This window comes from Erpetoichthys calabaricus, chromosome 16, assembly GCF_900747795.2.
Source record: "Erpetoichthys calabaricus chromosome 16, fErpCal1.3, whole genome shotgun sequence".
NCBI classification, from domain to species: Eukaryota; Metazoa; Chordata; class Cladistia; order Polypteriformes; family Polypteridae; genus Erpetoichthys; species Erpetoichthys calabaricus.
Window position 1 is genome coordinate 933,120 of NC_041409.2, and position 16,074 is coordinate 949,193.

Consider the following 16,074-nt stretch of genomic DNA (forward strand, 5'->3'; position numbering starts at 1 on the left):
GAAAATGGAATAGTCAAGAGTCTTCACAAAGGAAAAGACGGCAAGAAGCTGAGTCTCATAGCACAAAGCGATGTTTGCGAATGGAAGCAGCTCCTCCCGTCTGTAATAGTTACTCGTGACTCGTAGCTTCTATGCGTCCTGAGTTCATCTTTTAGCCCTTCCAACCTATAGTGAAGCTAGTGTGTGGACAGAAACAGAAGATTTACAATGAACAAAGAAGCTCAAAAAGTGAACCGTTAAGAAATCATTTAACAAAGAAGGAGCAAGAAAAAGAGACAGGGTGAAAAGGAAGAGGTGGCCAAAATCACACCAAACTCAGAAATCAGAAAGGCACAAGAGGGACAGCGATGGGGAGGATGTGTAAAGCATGGAGGGCGGCGGAGGAGGGATGGAGGCGTGGCTTACAGCTGACCGTCACTGACCAATGAAGACTGACGGGGGTGGGGGGTGAAATGACTCCACTCGATGCAAACCTGATTAGTAAACCTTAATGTAATTAAAGAATCAAACAGATAGCTCTTAAAATATTCAAACAGCTGAGGCCTAATTGCATGTTACTATACTTTACTTTTCCACCATAGGGAGCCTTGAGCTGGTATGAATGTACAATTTTAAAAGTATTACTGTCTTGTTGCAATTGTATGTGCTGAAGTGTGGCAAAAGACAATAAATTATTGAAAATATCAAAATAGTTTAATTGGTTTGGTAATTGTGGGAATAATTCAATGCATCTTTTTAAATGAAATTTTAGGAAGCTTCCCTCTGATGGTGGAGAACTGAACTTGTTTCCCTTCGTCTGCCTAATTTCTGAATGCCTTAAAGGCTAGCTGGGTGCCAGTACCAATTCTGGTAGCTAAGAGTGCAAGGCATAGATCAACCACACCACAGGTCACTCTCACCACATAAGGAACACTTGTCAGTTCTCAGTGGGAAAACAGGGATAATACACAGAGAAGCTAAGAATCCAACTGGGGCTCAAGTGTTGTGAGAAAGCAACGTCAATTGTGCCGCCTGCTTTTCACATCTTTGGAATAAAGAAAACAGTCAAAGCACGTCTGACTGTCTCTCTGCAGGACACACTCATTGGGTTTGAAGGAAAAAAACAACACCTGACAGGCCGATCAGCTTGGCAGAATGCTGCACTCACCTCAGCCCTGACCCCAGCCATTACCTTCTGATGGGTGACATTTGGTGGCCCAGACCCGTCACCTTCCAAAAAAAAAAAAATGCTAGAAAACTGACAACCATTGAGTAACTCTGGAATTCAGGTGCATTATTTATTTTGCTCAAGTGTTATGGTACAAGCAAGACACTAAGATTCACTGACACAGAAATGGGCCAGGAATGGGCTGAGCTGATGATGTACTGTGTGTCCCCCATATCTCACGTACGTATCGAGTGGACATGTACAAGAAGAACATAGGAAAGTTTAGGGTTAATTGCACTTTGTCTAGCGATTACTGGGCTGCTTGGCTTGCCACATGACCAGCTAGAACTGTGTTTGAGGTCAGTGTAGGCCAAAGGTATAAAAGCACAAAGTACGTTCTGTGAGACTGCTGTCTTGGGTAAAGCACTGAGATGTGAGAAGAAAGGTAGGACTTGGATGTGATTGGCACAGGGCCCTGAGGCTACCATGGGAAGAATGTTATGTCATGGAACCCTAATGTTATATTCTGAAAAGGTGCCAAGTCCTTTTATATATTAAACCTGAAACCTAAATGGCTGCCACATCCCATACATGCTAAACCTGAAACCTAAATGGATGTCACTCTTCTGGTAACTTCAAATAACTGATGCACAAGAGATCCATTTAAAACAGCTGGCATCACTGTGATGCCCTACAATTATAACTGAAGGTGCTACAAACTCTAAAGGCACCCTATTGTTATATTGTAAAATCTGCACTCCCTTTGGTACACTAAACTTGAAACCTAAATGGCTGGAAACATGCCTGGCACATTAAAGTGGGAATGTAAATGGTGGGCACCACTTTTGATACCTTACAGCTGTCTTTCAAATGACTGATGCATTTTAATCAGCTGATGGAACCCCACTCTATCATTTTAAAGTTTGTCTGATGCATTAATATTAAGTATTAAAAAGTTGACACCTATGGTACATAAAAACTGACACCTGAATGGTTGCACTCTAAGGAAGACAAAATTTCAAAGTAAGGTAGTTGTTGTTACAGATCATGGAGCCAGAGAGCGGCAATGTGTTGATCAGCACATGTAAGTAAGAATTTCATGGCTCTTGTGACAATAAGGCCCCTCTAAGCCTGTAAAGCTGCAGTTTACATAACTAGTGTCAGTTAACGCCTCTTAATTCTGGATTGTACATAACTGGCACCTCCTCTTTGACGTTCAACTTGAAACCCAGCTGGCTGCCAAATCTCACGTACATTTTAAATAACTGGTGGCACTGCCACTCCTCTAATATTACATTCCAGATATCTGGTATCTTTCATGGTACACTAGGCCCTTAACCTAACTGGCTGGCATGTCTCAGGATACTCTCCAGTTGAATTCCAAATACCTGGCACGGGTCTCACTCCTGTATTGTTTCACTTTGGCGTCCAAACCTTTCAAAGTGGCAGAAACCTTGACTCAGAAATGTTGGGTTTTCAAAAACCGCATCAGCGAATTAGAGCAGAAGGAACAAGTACAGAAGCTAACTCAACAGAAACTTGCCACACCTGGAATGATCCATCATAGGGGGGGGGGGTATGGGATTGAGGGCAGTGAAAAGGCTGTAAGAAGGGGACACAAAACACACACAGAGGAATTTCAAAGAAATAGCCATGCAAGATGTGGAACCAGAAGCTGAAACCTCAACCAAGCTGGCAGCATCATGTTGAGGTACAAGGAAGGTCAGGCAGCCCACTGCTGGACAAAAAAAGCAAGGCCTCTGAATAGAACAGCAATGGCGTAACGGGTTGAACGTACCGGAAATGTATTTAAGCAGCACTGGCAAAGGAAACTGAAAAACAGAGCCCCTGACAGAAGGAATGATCAAGTAGCCAGTTTGTGGGATGGCCCATCAATTCACTAACCCAGACTATTCCCTTTAGCTCTCTTAGGTCTTCGGCTCAGGTGTTGTATTTTTATCCTGATAAACTCACAGGTATGGAGGATACGCACTGTAGCATTCCTTACATGTGACTGTCCTTCACTATGCTGGGGAGAAAGAGGACTTTTTGGAAGGCTTTATTTCACTTAAGCATAGTGTGTGATGGCACATCTTCTGTGGAAAAGGATAACTACATTAAGCAGTACCTACAGTACATATTGTACATTAATTTGTGAGAAACAGATACCATATTTTTTGTTTGAGAAATATGCACTTGCTAGAGTGGCTAGTGGGGCCATCCATACTTTTTCATAATAATGGCAATCATCTTTGTTATCGGTAGCTTTCACTTCTTGATGTCTGCTTGCACATGAAGCCACTGCCCTTTGGAAGATGACGATGTGCCTCGTCATCATTGGTAATTTGCCTTATTTGTCACAGCCATCCAGTTTATTAGTGATGGCGCCATTTCCGGCCACGTGACTGACTTCACTGCAGCACTTTGTTACAGCTGCCATCATATTTTTGAGGCTCAAAGTTGAAAATGACAATTTTGTGCGGAGACATTTTGTTATTTTTCAGTGCGTTTTTGGTTTTGCAATACCTTTCTTTGTTTTTGAAGACTTTTGATTGACTTTTTTTATCAACTGATGGTCAGAATTTCACGGCTCTGCCAATCCCTGTTTTTTTTTTTTGCATTCTTCTCTCTTTTGGAAATTGTTTTTGCTTAGTGATTCTTTCTTCAGACAAACTTTTAGCTTTTAATTCTCACCATTCCTTACAGTTTAACCCTTCCATCCCCTGATTAGAGGCTTAACGTTTTACTTTCAGTGTATGCAACCTTGCACAGTTATACAAAACCAATATTTGTTAATGTTGTTAAAAGTGATGCTACAGCAATTTGCGTGAAACTGACTTTGCAGCAGAGCTTGAAGTAAAGAATTTTGCTAAACAAATGGGGGTAACACAACCAGCAAACTCACACCATTAATACATGAAGAAAGTTGTTTAGTTCTGGTCTAAAGGGTTTTTTTGCACTAATTTCTCCTGCATCTGCCTGTCATTTAGTGTATAAATGAAGTTCAACAGTCATTTCTTGAATTGTGCAGACATTTCTGTTGAGGTGTAAGACGTGTCTTCTGGTATTACAATCCCTACTGTGCCAATTTTAATGAAGACCGTGGTGAACATATTCCTAAAGGTGCAGCAGAGACAGAAACCATCCTCCATACATCCTCCATGACACCAGAAGCATGGAAATCTGTAACCTCACCTGTAAGATTAAGATACGGAAAGGCAGGTTGATAGAAAGGGCCAAGGGCTGGGTTCCTGCACAGTGTGCTTTGTTGTGCAGAAAATTCAGTGATGTGCAAAATGGTGCATTTTGGTACAAAAATATGCAGCATGTCACATTAAAAAAAAAAAAACACTGCGCATCATCAACGTGATGTGAACAAGAGTCACAGAGTATAAAGTATTTCATTTTGTTAGTATGTTGCAGGTTACCTGTGTTACACAGATACAAATAAATACAGGTGAAGGCTCAAGTGTGAACAAGGCTTGACGGAGCAATATTCCTTATTTTCCAATCAAACAAAATCTCTTTTTAGTCAGTTTCACAATTGTGAAATTGCACACAAAATAAATTTTAGAATGTAAAATGAAACTCGACTGTTACACTCATCAGTAGACATCAGCAATCTGGCTTGACAACACAAGTAGGTAGTATAATGTGCGATGAATTGAATAGTACAGTACTCTGGATTTATTTATGGTGTATTTTTAAGAAACCATACGTGGCACTGAGTGAAGGATCCAGCGGTTTGAATCCAAATGAAAGCTCAATGTTTGTGTAGATTTTACACATTCTCCCTGTGCCTGTGTGGCTTTCCCTCCTGCACCTACATCGTCAATAAAGTCCTATTCAATGATTCATTCCCAATTGGCCCATTTATGAGTGTGGGAGTAGGTGGGATAAGCATTCCTCCCACAATTCTTTCCCACCATTTTTGCTGTTGGGTTCCGTCCTGTGACCTCATACAAGATAATTATGTTATTTTATGAGGGGGGACCCAAACATTCCAAGAATCGGTCAATAACACAGGAGGAGTTAATGAAAACGCCATCACGTATTGTATGCCTCCAGATGGCTGAGTGACATTGTGCCAAGCTATTTCTGGTATTTTTTCTACAATCATGCAGGTCATTTTGGTGATTTTTTTTTTCTCCAAGTCATCGGGGCAGATTTTCAAGAGACAATGATGATTAGGTTTTTCGACACTGGCAGTTTTTCCCCCCATGAACAGACTGTGAATCCGTAACATGAGACTGAACTGCCACCGTGTCTAAGGGAAAACTGCACAGTGACAATGCACCTGCACGCACCACGTTGTCAATCAAAATGTTTTCGACCAAAGACAATGTGGTTGTTTCTTCACATCCCCTTTACTCACAAGACCTCACTCCCTGTTTCCCAAAATTAAGAAGATCTGCTCCCATGTTTAGAAATAAAGGAAAAAGCAGGAGGCTATAGACCCAGTAACAAAAGAGGACTACAAGAAATGTTTCCAGGAATGGGAGAAGCGCTGGGACAAGTGAATTGCATCTCAAGGGGAGGATTTGGAAGGTCACTACAAGGGAATTGCTGTAAGTTTTATAAAAAAGGTTTTTTTTACCCAATTCTGGGAATTTTTGGTTTCCCTCTCTTATATTAAGTAGCTATGTCCCCACTTTCTTCAGGACTGATGGGACCCTAACCTCCATCTTACAAAAGTTTTGCTTTTCCTCTTCTCTTATTTATTTGATCCAATATGATGCGCGGAAGTTAAAAATTTCTGTTTTCTTTCATCCACCTTAACAAAAAGACACGTGTCTATCTGTCTGTCTGGTTGCTATATTTATGCAATCCAAAAGATGGCACACCACAAACATTAACACTGCTTGGATGAATCCCATACCAAATAGGATATAACAGAGACATATGCATTGTATGGTCCACTGTAAATGTTAACGCTGAGGTATACGTTGGTTACTTAGATTTCAACCTGTCCTAGATGGCTAGCACAGCCAGTTTCTTTATGATTATATACTTTACACTTTTCCAGTCTGTGTTTCCTCCAGGCTGGTTTAGGTCTGACTGCCTCCAAAGTGCTCTGCTACGTAATAAAAAATTGAATTTAACTAAATTAGAAGGACATTTTCTGCAATGGACTGGCATTCCAACCAAGACCCTGAGTTAGATAAATGGGCTAATAATGAAAGGATATATGAAAGGACATTCTACTGTATCTCTGCAAACCGAACCAGAACTTTGGCACTGCCACTCCTGGTAGTCTCATGTCCCCACACTCTTCTTACACTACCACACATACTTTCTATAATGGACACCATCAGAAGGTGCTTTGCAAGTGCTGAGCGCAGGCAGGTTTAGTGACACACCAGGTGAACTTAAAAGTCTTAACCAGTAGGGGCTACACAACAATAAGTCCTCGTTGAGATGGAGTGAAAAACAAAAGCGTCCTCCAACGGCCCGTGGCTAATGGGCTATGTCAGTAGCTGCCTAAAATTCTCTGGGAATAAGGAAAAACACACTGCCCAGGGAAAGAACATGTATTCGCTTTTTACAAGACGGGAAGCGGGGGACATGGGCAAAGGGAGCAGGCTGTCAACATCAAATACAACAAAATGCACTTTCAGAGTTTATGCTTGCAACTTAAATGGGAATCAAATGGCTTTGGCTGCCTCAGCTGAGAGGATGGTGACAATAACTTTTGATTTGTTTACCCTTTCAGTTCTGCTGGCCCCAAGATGGGGTCTATAGAGCTCCACAATAAGCAGTATGTGGGCTATTAGCAATACTAACATATACAGCATATACAGTCATATGAAATAGTTTGGGAACCCCTCTCAGCCTGCATCATAATTGACTGTACTTTCAACAAAAAAGATGACAGTTGTATGTCTTTCATTTCTTAGGAACATCTGAGTACTGGGGTGTTTTCCAAACAAAGATTTTTAGTGACGCAGTATTTAGTTGTATGAAGTTAAATCAAATGTGAAAAACTGGCTGTGCAAAAATTTGGCTCCCCTTGTCATTTTGCTGATTTGAATGCCTGTCACTGCTCAATGCTGATTACTTACAACACCAAATTGGTTGGATTAGCTTGTTAAGCCTTGAACTTCATAGACAGGTGTGTCCAATCATGAGATATAACGGTATTTAAGGTGGTCGATTACAAGTTGTGTTTCCCTTTGACTCTCCTCTGAAGAGTGACAGCACGGGATCCTCAAAGCAACTCTCAAAAGATCTAAAAACAAAGATTGTTGAGTCTCATGGTTTACGGGAAGGCTACACAAAGCTATCTCAGAGGTTTAAACTGTCAGTTTCAACTGTAAGGAATGGAATCAGGAAATGGAAGGCCACAGGCACAGCTGCTGTTAAACCCAGCAGGTCTGGCAGGCCAAGAAAAATACAGGAGTGGCATATGAGCAGGATTGTGAGAATGGTTACAGACAACCCACAGATCACCTCCAAAGACCTGTAAGAACATCTTGCTGCAGATGGTGTAGCTGTACATCGTTCTACAATTCAGCACAATTTGCACAAGGAACATCTGTATGGCAGGGTGATGAGAAAGAAGCCCTTTCTGCACTCACACCACAAACAGAGTCGCTTGTTGTATGCAAATGCTCATTTAGACAAGCCAGATTGATTTTGGAACAAAGTGCTTTGGACTGATGAGACACAAATTGAGTTATCTGGTCGTAACAAAGCGCTTTGCATGGCTGAAGAAGAACACCTCATTCCAAGAAAAACACCTGCTACCTACTGTCAAATTTGGTGGAGGTTCCATCATGCTGTGGGGTTGTGTGGCTAGTTCAGGGACTGGGGCCCTTGGTCGGATGAATTCAACACAATATCAACAAATTCTTCAGGATAATGTTCAAGCATCAGTCACAAAGTTGAAGTTACGCTGGGGGTGGATATTCCAACAAGACAATGACCCAAAACACAGTTGGAAATCTACAAAGGCATTCATGGAGAGGGAGAAGTACAATGTTCTGGAATGGCCGTCACAGTCCTCTGACTTGAATATCATCGAAAATCTATGGGATGATTTGAAGCAGGCTGTCCATGCTCGGCAGCCAGCAAATTTAACTGACCTGGAGAGATTTTTTATGGAAGAATGGTCAAAAATACCTCCAACCAGAATCCAGACACTCATCAAAGGAGGCGTCTAGAGGCTGTTAGATTTGCAAAAGGAGGCTCAACTAAGTATTGATGTAATATCTCTGTTGAGGTGCCCAAATTTATGCACCTGTCTAATTTTGTTATGATTCATATTGCATATTTTCTGTTAATCCAATAAGGCGTGTCATATACAGTGTATCCAGAAAGTATTCACAGCGCATCACTTTTTCCACATTTTGTTATGTTACAGCCTTATTCCAAAATGTAATAATTCATTTTTTTCCTCAGAATTCTACACACAACACCCCATAATGACAACATGAAAAAAGTTTACTTGAGGTTTTTGCAAATTTATTAAAAATAAAAAAACTGAGAAATCCCATGTACATAAGTATTCACAGCCTTTGCTCAATACTTTGTTGATGCACCTTTGGCAACAATTCCAGCCTCAAGTCTTTTTGAATATGATGCCACAAGCTTGGCACACCTATCCTTGGCCAGTTTCGCCCATTCCTCTTTGCAGCACCTCTCAAACTCCATCAGGTTGGATGGGAATTGTCGGTGCACAGCCATTTTAAGATCTCTCCAGAGATGTTCAATCGGATTCAAGTCTGGGCTCTGGCTGGGCCACTCAAGGACATTCACAGAGTTGTCCTGAAGCCAATCCTCTGACATCTTGGCTGTGTGCTTAGGGTCATTGTCCTGCTGAAAGATGAACTGTCGCCCCAGTCTGAGGTCAAGAGCGGTCTGGAGCAGGTTTTCATCCAGGATGTCTCTGTACATTGCTGCAGTCATCTTTCCCTTTATCCTGACTAGTCTCCCAGTTCCTGCCGCTGAAAAACATCCCCAGAGCATGATGCTGCCACCACCATGCTTCACTGTAGGGATGGTGCCAGGTTTCCTCCAAACGTGACGCCTGACATTCACACCAAAGAGTTCAATTTTCTTTCTCATGGTCTGAGAGTCCTTCAGGTGCCTTTTGGCAAACTCTAGGCGGGCTGCCATGTCCCTTTTGCTAAGGAGTGGCTTCCATCTGGCCACTCTACCATACAGGCCTGATTGGTGGATTGCTGCAGAGATGGTTGTCCTTCTGGAAGGTTCTCCTCTCTCCACAGAGGACCTCTGGAGCTCTGACAGAGTGACCATCGGGTTCTTGGTCACCTCCCTGACTAAGGCCCTTCTCCCCCGATCACTCAGTTTAGATGGCCGGCCAGCTCTAGGAAGAGTCCTGGTGGTTTTAAACTTCTTCCACTTACGGATGATGGAGGCCACTGTGCTCATTGGGACCTTCAAAGCAGCAGAAATTTTTCTGTAACCTTCCCCAGATTTGTGCCTCGAGACAATCCTGTCTCGGAGGTCTACAGACAATTCCTTTGACTTCATGCCTGGTTTGTGCTCTGACATGAACTGTCAACTGTGGGACCTTATATAGACAGGTGTGTGCCTTTCCAAATCATGTCCAGTCAACTGAATTTACCACAGGTGGACTCCAATGAAGCTGCAGAAACATCTCAAGGATGATCAGGGGAAACAGGATGCACCTGAGCTCAATTTCGAGCTTCATGGCAAAGGCTGTGAATACTTATGTACATGTGCTTTCTCAATTTTTTTATTTTTAATAAATTTGCAAAAACCTCAAGTAAACTTTTTTCATGTTGTCATTATGGGGTGTTGTGTGTAGAATTCTAAGGAAAAAAAATGAACTTAATCCATTTTGGATTAAGCAGGCTAGAAAGTGGATGAATGAATGGATGATTGCAGTTTCAGGCAAATACTTTCTTCACCAGTGCACACGTTGTCAATGACTGACAATATGGATGGCAGACTGGACATTTAACAAGGAGATCTAGGTCTAATGAAGATAAAAACCTAAAAGACAGCAGGGGAATTACAACAAGGGAAGGCTCAAGAGCGGCTGTATCTCAAAGGGAGGACAGAGAACTATAGGAGTCTGTATGGGAAATACTGAGCCACTAGAGGGCAATAGTACAGTTGTAGAGTTAAGGGAGTGGGGGATCTCTACTGGTGTGAGTGCAGTGGTTCACCAGCTTTACCTCCTGGTCACTACTGCTAGCATTGTACTTTACATGGCACTATATTGTGGCATTCCGGGGGTGACACCGTGACTGCTCAGTTTCATTCAGTCAGTTACATTATAGGAGGCCAATCTCTGAGTCACTAAGCACTGTTGTAAGTCGCTCTGGATAAGAGCGTCTGCTAAATGATGTAAATGTAAATGTAAATGTAAATGTAAATTAAACACGTGTGTTAAACAAGTGTGTGCCACCCACTTGGAAATTCTGCAAAGCTACTATGAGTCTGGATGTTCTCCCAGTGTCCATTTAGGTTTTCTCCCACATCCATAGTGCTATACTTATACCAACAAAATAATTGAAAGTTGTGCAGTGTGCACAACTATGGGTATGTACTAAAACAAACAGTGGTCACAGTATAGCTCTTTTGTAATACTGGAAACCATGAATCATTGCTAGAATTAAAGCAGCTAAAATCAACACAATTACACCTAAACGTCATTCATTTAATCAAAGTTGGTTTCATATAGCATCTTTAACAACATGCTTTATTTACGGCGCAAGATGAACCAAATGAAGCAAGGAACACACACACCACAGGAGTCAACATAGGGCACCACATGGGCGAGTGCCAAGAAGACAATTGCTGAGAAAAGCGAATGGGGCAATGCTGACTGAAGAAACTGGGGAAACCACATCAAGTGCAAATGGCACAAGATAAAACTCAAAACGATACAGAGGCTCATGGGGACACACTGCTCTCAGGGGTTTTGCCATGGTAATGCGATTGGTGACAAGACCGAGCATGTGGTTTGGCCTTTTAATGTCTGTAATAACTGTGCAGAGAGAGATGCAGACGAGTTGTGTGCACTAAACTAGTTTAGACACAACTGGGAAGGTGTCTGAAGTTATAGCACAGCACAGGGTCCTAATTTACTGTTTTAAATTGAATTATATATATATCCATCCAGCCATCAATCTTTCTTTCTGTTGTTTGTTTGAGCACGCTGCATGTGATACAAATGATATCCTTGTTTCCTGCTAAGAAAAGTCGTTCTACCTTTAAACCTGCAACCTCCATAGCTTTGAAAGCCGCCATATGAAATGCTGTGCAACTGACTGGACAAGGACAAGACAAGGGTTCTTAAAAACAGAATAAGCACACAGTCACTTCATGGTTAATTTCTGGGCTGCCGTCATAAGCCCTCGAATAAAGAGTCTGACCTGAAAAAGCACGGCAAGACGCTTCACTTGCTGAAGGCCGGCTGGCCACTCCACAGTGGGCAGCACCTTCAAAGCAATCCCCACACCCAAGCTAAAAAGGCCATTTCTCTTCATCTGAAGGATAATCCATATTTTATAGATGCATTAGCCGGCTATAATTACCACCGAGTTTGCCACTCGGTGTCAGAGCCTCAGTGTGCAAGAGCCAACCTAATGATTTTTCATATAACAGATTGCACAGTCATTAGGGCATGAAAAAAATAAAATAAAAATGGTGTCCTTGTGTCTGCCTGCAAGTTTAACAAGTGCCCTTCAGCCACAGGGGGAAATGAGACAAGCCTTTTAATAAGTCAAGCTGCCAATTAAAGGAAGGCAGAGATGAGCGCTGAAGCAGGAAAGGCAGGAATCTTCTGTTCCGCCTCCAAAGTAAAGTGCCTAAGGAGCCACAGATCTACAAGCAATTCACGCCTGACTTGTGTGGACACCACATCACACTGACCAAATAACTCCTGACAAGCGCGATCCACGTGCACGCTGCTCATTGGAGATTTAAAGCTACAGGTTCCCCAAAAATAAATGCTATGTACCTACATACCTACTCTCATGTATACATTTGCGTGTGATTTTAACTAGACTTGCAAATCTGAATATTTTTATACATTTGGTATTTTACTAAATTCTGTTATATGTTAAAAATATACACAGTATGTATAACGCATCAAGTGCTGCTGGGGTAGCCTCTGACTCCTTTGACCCTCAGCTGGGTGACATGGATCTGGTAGCAGCTGCACTGTGCACATCGAGATTAACACAGTGGTTATTTAGTTATCTTTAGTACTAGGGTGTTGTACCATGTTAGCCATTACGAATGTAGAGAAAAGCCAAGAAAAATGACACCTTTTATTGGATAACTAAAAAGATTACAATATGCAAGCTTTCGAGGCAACTCAGGCCCCTTCTTCAGGCAAGATGTAATACAGAAACTGGAGTTCCCTGTGTTTATATACACACTCTAGGACAAGAAACAACACTGGAAAATCTTTAAATGAGAAATTTTAAATGTAAAAAAGTAATTGATTCATTCAGGCTAGGGTTAATTTAACAAGAGAGAGAAGAACAATGTATTGTCAAGATCTCTGGATAAGATAACTGTCCAACAAAGTCTTCTGAAGTTTGTAATGAGTTTTTTCAATACAATGTGGATCTGTAGACAGGTTGTCTGTCATTCTGAGAGATGTAAACAATCCTCATATCTGGCCATAAAACTTGTCTTTATTCAATCCATGTTGTAATGTATTAAATTTTAGCATGAGTTTAACTTCCCATTCTTTTCTCTCTTGCTGTGTTTTGAAGTTGCCCATAAGCACTGTGACTTTAAAGTCCTTCTCACAGTGTCCATGGCTGTTGAAGTGGGCCGCTACAGGAACATCTGTGTTGCCATGTTTAATGTGGAACCTGTGTAAATTCATTCTCTGGCGGAGTGTTTGTCCAGTTTCTCCCACATAGAGTGCAGTGTCAGGACATTTCATGCACAGAATTAGGTAGACCACATTAGATGATCTGCAGGAAAATGATCCCTTTATGTGATGTTCTAGTCGGCAGTGTGGTATAACTATACGGTCTGTATTATAAATGTGGGCACACATTTTAAATCTTTTCTGTAGGCAGGGAGATGTGCCATTTTCTGTTGGTTCACTTAGGGAGCTTCGGACAATTAGTTGCTGAAGGTTTGGTGGTTGTCTGTATGTCAGGAGGGGAGGTTCAGGAAATACATTTTTTAGTGTTTGGTCATCTTTAGCATTGGCTGAAGTTCTTTTATAATTTTTCGAAGTGTTTCAAGATGTGGGTTGTAGGTGACAACAAAGGGGATGCGGTTCTTGTTGTCTTTGTTTTTACAGTAATCCCTCGCTATATCGCGCTTCGACTTTCGCGGCTTCACTCTATCGCGGATTTTATATGTAAGCATATTTAAATACATATCGCGGATTTTTTGCTGGTTCGCAGATTTCTGCAGACAATGGGTCTTTTAATTTCTGGTACATGCTTCCTCAGTTGGTTTGCCCAGTTGATTTCATACAAGGGACGCTATTGGCAGATGGCTGAGAAGCTACCCAACCAGAGCGCGTATTACGTATTAAATAAAACTCCTCAAATATATTGTGAGCACGGGGACTGTTCGCACCCCTAGAGGATACGGCCGCTCCTCAAAAAATGCTGAAAGATTACCTTCACATTGCTCTCTTCCTTGCTGGGCTTACATGTGGCTGCTTTGTTAAGCGATATGCTTCCCGCACTGTGCTTTGCATACTTAAAAGATCAAACAGCACGTATTGATTTTTGATTGTTTGCTTTTCTCTCTCTTGCTCTGACATTCTCTGCTCCTGACGGAGGGGGTGTGAGCAGGGGGGCTGTTCGCACCCCTAGATGATACGGACGCTCGTCTAAAAATGCTGAAAGATTACCTTCACGTTGCAGCGACATGCTGCACGGTGCTTCGCATACTTAAAAGCTCGAAGGGCATGTATTGATTTTTGATTGTTTGTTTTTCTCTGTCTCTCTCACTCTCTCTGACATTCTCTGCTCCTGACGGAGGGGGTGTGAGCAGGGGGACTGTTCGCACACTGGCCTAGAGGATACGGACACTCCTCTAAAAAATGCTGAAAGACTACCTTTACATTGTACATCCTTGCAGCTGCTTTGTCCGGCGGTGCTTTGCATACTTAAAAGCCAAACAGCACCTATTGATTTCTGATTGTTTGCTTTTTTCTCTATCTCTCTGACATTCTCTGCTCCTGACACACACACCTTTGAAGAGGAAGATATGTTTGCATTCTTTTAATTGTGAGACGGAACTGTCATCTCTGTCTTGTCATAGAGCACAGTTTAAACTTTTGAAAAAGAGACAAATGTTTGTTTGCAGTGTTTGAATAAAGTTCCTGTCTCTCTACAACCTCCTGTGTTTCTGTGCAAATATGTGACCCAAGCATGACAATATAAAAATAACATATGGTTTCTACTTCGTGGATTTTCACCTTTCGCGGGGGTTTCTGGAATGCAACCCCCACGATCGAGGAGGGAGTACTGTATATTCCAGAAGGTTGTCTTTGGGTATGGCAGTAGCTCTTCTTATTTGAGTGTCTGTTGTTTTGGGGGTATAACCTTGTCTGATGAAATCTTGTCTGAGCGTCTGCAGTTGTTTATCCCAGTCTGTCGGGTCTGAGCAAATACGATTGTACCGTATTGCTTGGCTGAAAATAATGGAGTGCCTTATATGCTTGGGGTGGAAGCTATCACTTCTTAGGTAGGTCCGTCTGTCTGTTGGTTTGTGAAAAACAGAAGTTACAAGGGTGTTCTCTTTCAGTTGAACGGTGGTGTCAAGGAAGCTGACTTCTGTTTTTGAGTAATTCAGCTTCAGCTTTATGTTGGGGTGAAAAGAATTATATTCATTATGAAAATGGAGGAGGTCCTTCTCACTGGCAGTCTAGATTATGAAGATGTCATCTATGTAACGAGATACAACATTGGTTTTACGATGCACATTGACATGAAATCTTCCTCCAATTTTGCCATAAATAGGTTTGCATAGTGAGGTGCAAACCGACAGCCCATTGCAGTCTCCATTTGTTGCAAGTAGCAATCTTGTCCAAAAGAGAATAGACTATGTGTTAGAGTGAATTTTATCATTTCTATTACTGACTTTGTGGTAAATCATGTTGTTTGAGGTACGTTTCACATAATTTATATCTATTTGTATATTTAATGCAATATTGTAATACTGCAGAGTATTTACACATTTGAGTTTGCCGTGGTGCTTTAAACAAAATTAGATTTGTTAACATACATACAACTCTGAGCTTTATGAGAAGTGCAGTGTTAACATAAATCAATGTATAATATATTTCTAAAGCTGACATCACATTACATGACTTTCAAATGATTTCCGGTCAAAGAATTCATTTACATAATCTTAAGAAAGCCACAATGCGCCATGGAATAATGTTGCAGAGCTCCCATGATTGACAGTTGTCCAGTGTGACTCCATCAGGAACTCGGTCACAGCGACTGACTACGCAGCAACCCACATAAATCGCTCCAGAAACTCCTTTCTTCCTAGTGCCATACGACTTTTCAATAAGAAATATCGGAGATAATGATTAAAGTTGTTGATATATATCCTGTAACCTTTTTTTTTTGGTGTAAATATGTATTATCTAATTGCCTTACCTTAACCTTTCTTGTTTCTATTTGTCCGTTTTATTTCATTCTGTCTGATATTAGATGCAAGCAAGAAGGCAAATTTCATGTTTTCTTGTGTAAACATGACTAAATAAAGAAACCTTAAACCTTAAACATCAAACTGGCTTGATTTTCTTGAAGTGAGTCGCCAGTGGTAGGGGTGAGCTGTTGTGTCTGCGAGAGCTGACAGCCAGTGAGCGCTCAAGTGGAGATGCCATGTGTATAAAGTCCTCACAAATGGTCCATTAACAAGAGAAGCTGAAAGAAGTGAAGGAAAACAAGCATTTTGGATTGTGCAGATGGAAGAGGAGCATGTTGAGT

At 41.5% G+C, this 16,074-nt stretch overlaps 2 protein-coding genes across 12 annotated transcripts in view; both read right to left on the minus strand.

The window, feature by feature from the left end:
• si:ch211-10a23.2 (Galectin-related protein A-like) overlaps window positions 1-16,074 on the minus strand; it is a 493,745-nt gene that overhangs the window by 343,830 nt on the left and 133,841 nt on the right. The gene's annotated exons all lie outside the window — the stretch shown is intronic.
• LOC114666444 (gephyrin) overlaps window positions 1-16,074 on the minus strand; it is a 415,661-nt gene that overhangs the window by 59,091 nt on the left and 340,496 nt on the right. For 4 of the 11 annotated variants that reach the window (XM_051920119.1, XM_051920115.1, XM_051920117.1 and 1 more), the window contains one exon: window positions 114-176. The exons of the other annotated variants lie outside the window; for them this stretch is intronic. In XM_051920119.1, coding sequence (XP_051776079.1) covers window positions 114-176 — 63 coding nt within the window. The remainder of the gene's footprint in view (window positions 1-113; window positions 177-16,074) is intronic. 11 annotated transcript variants of the gene reach the window in all.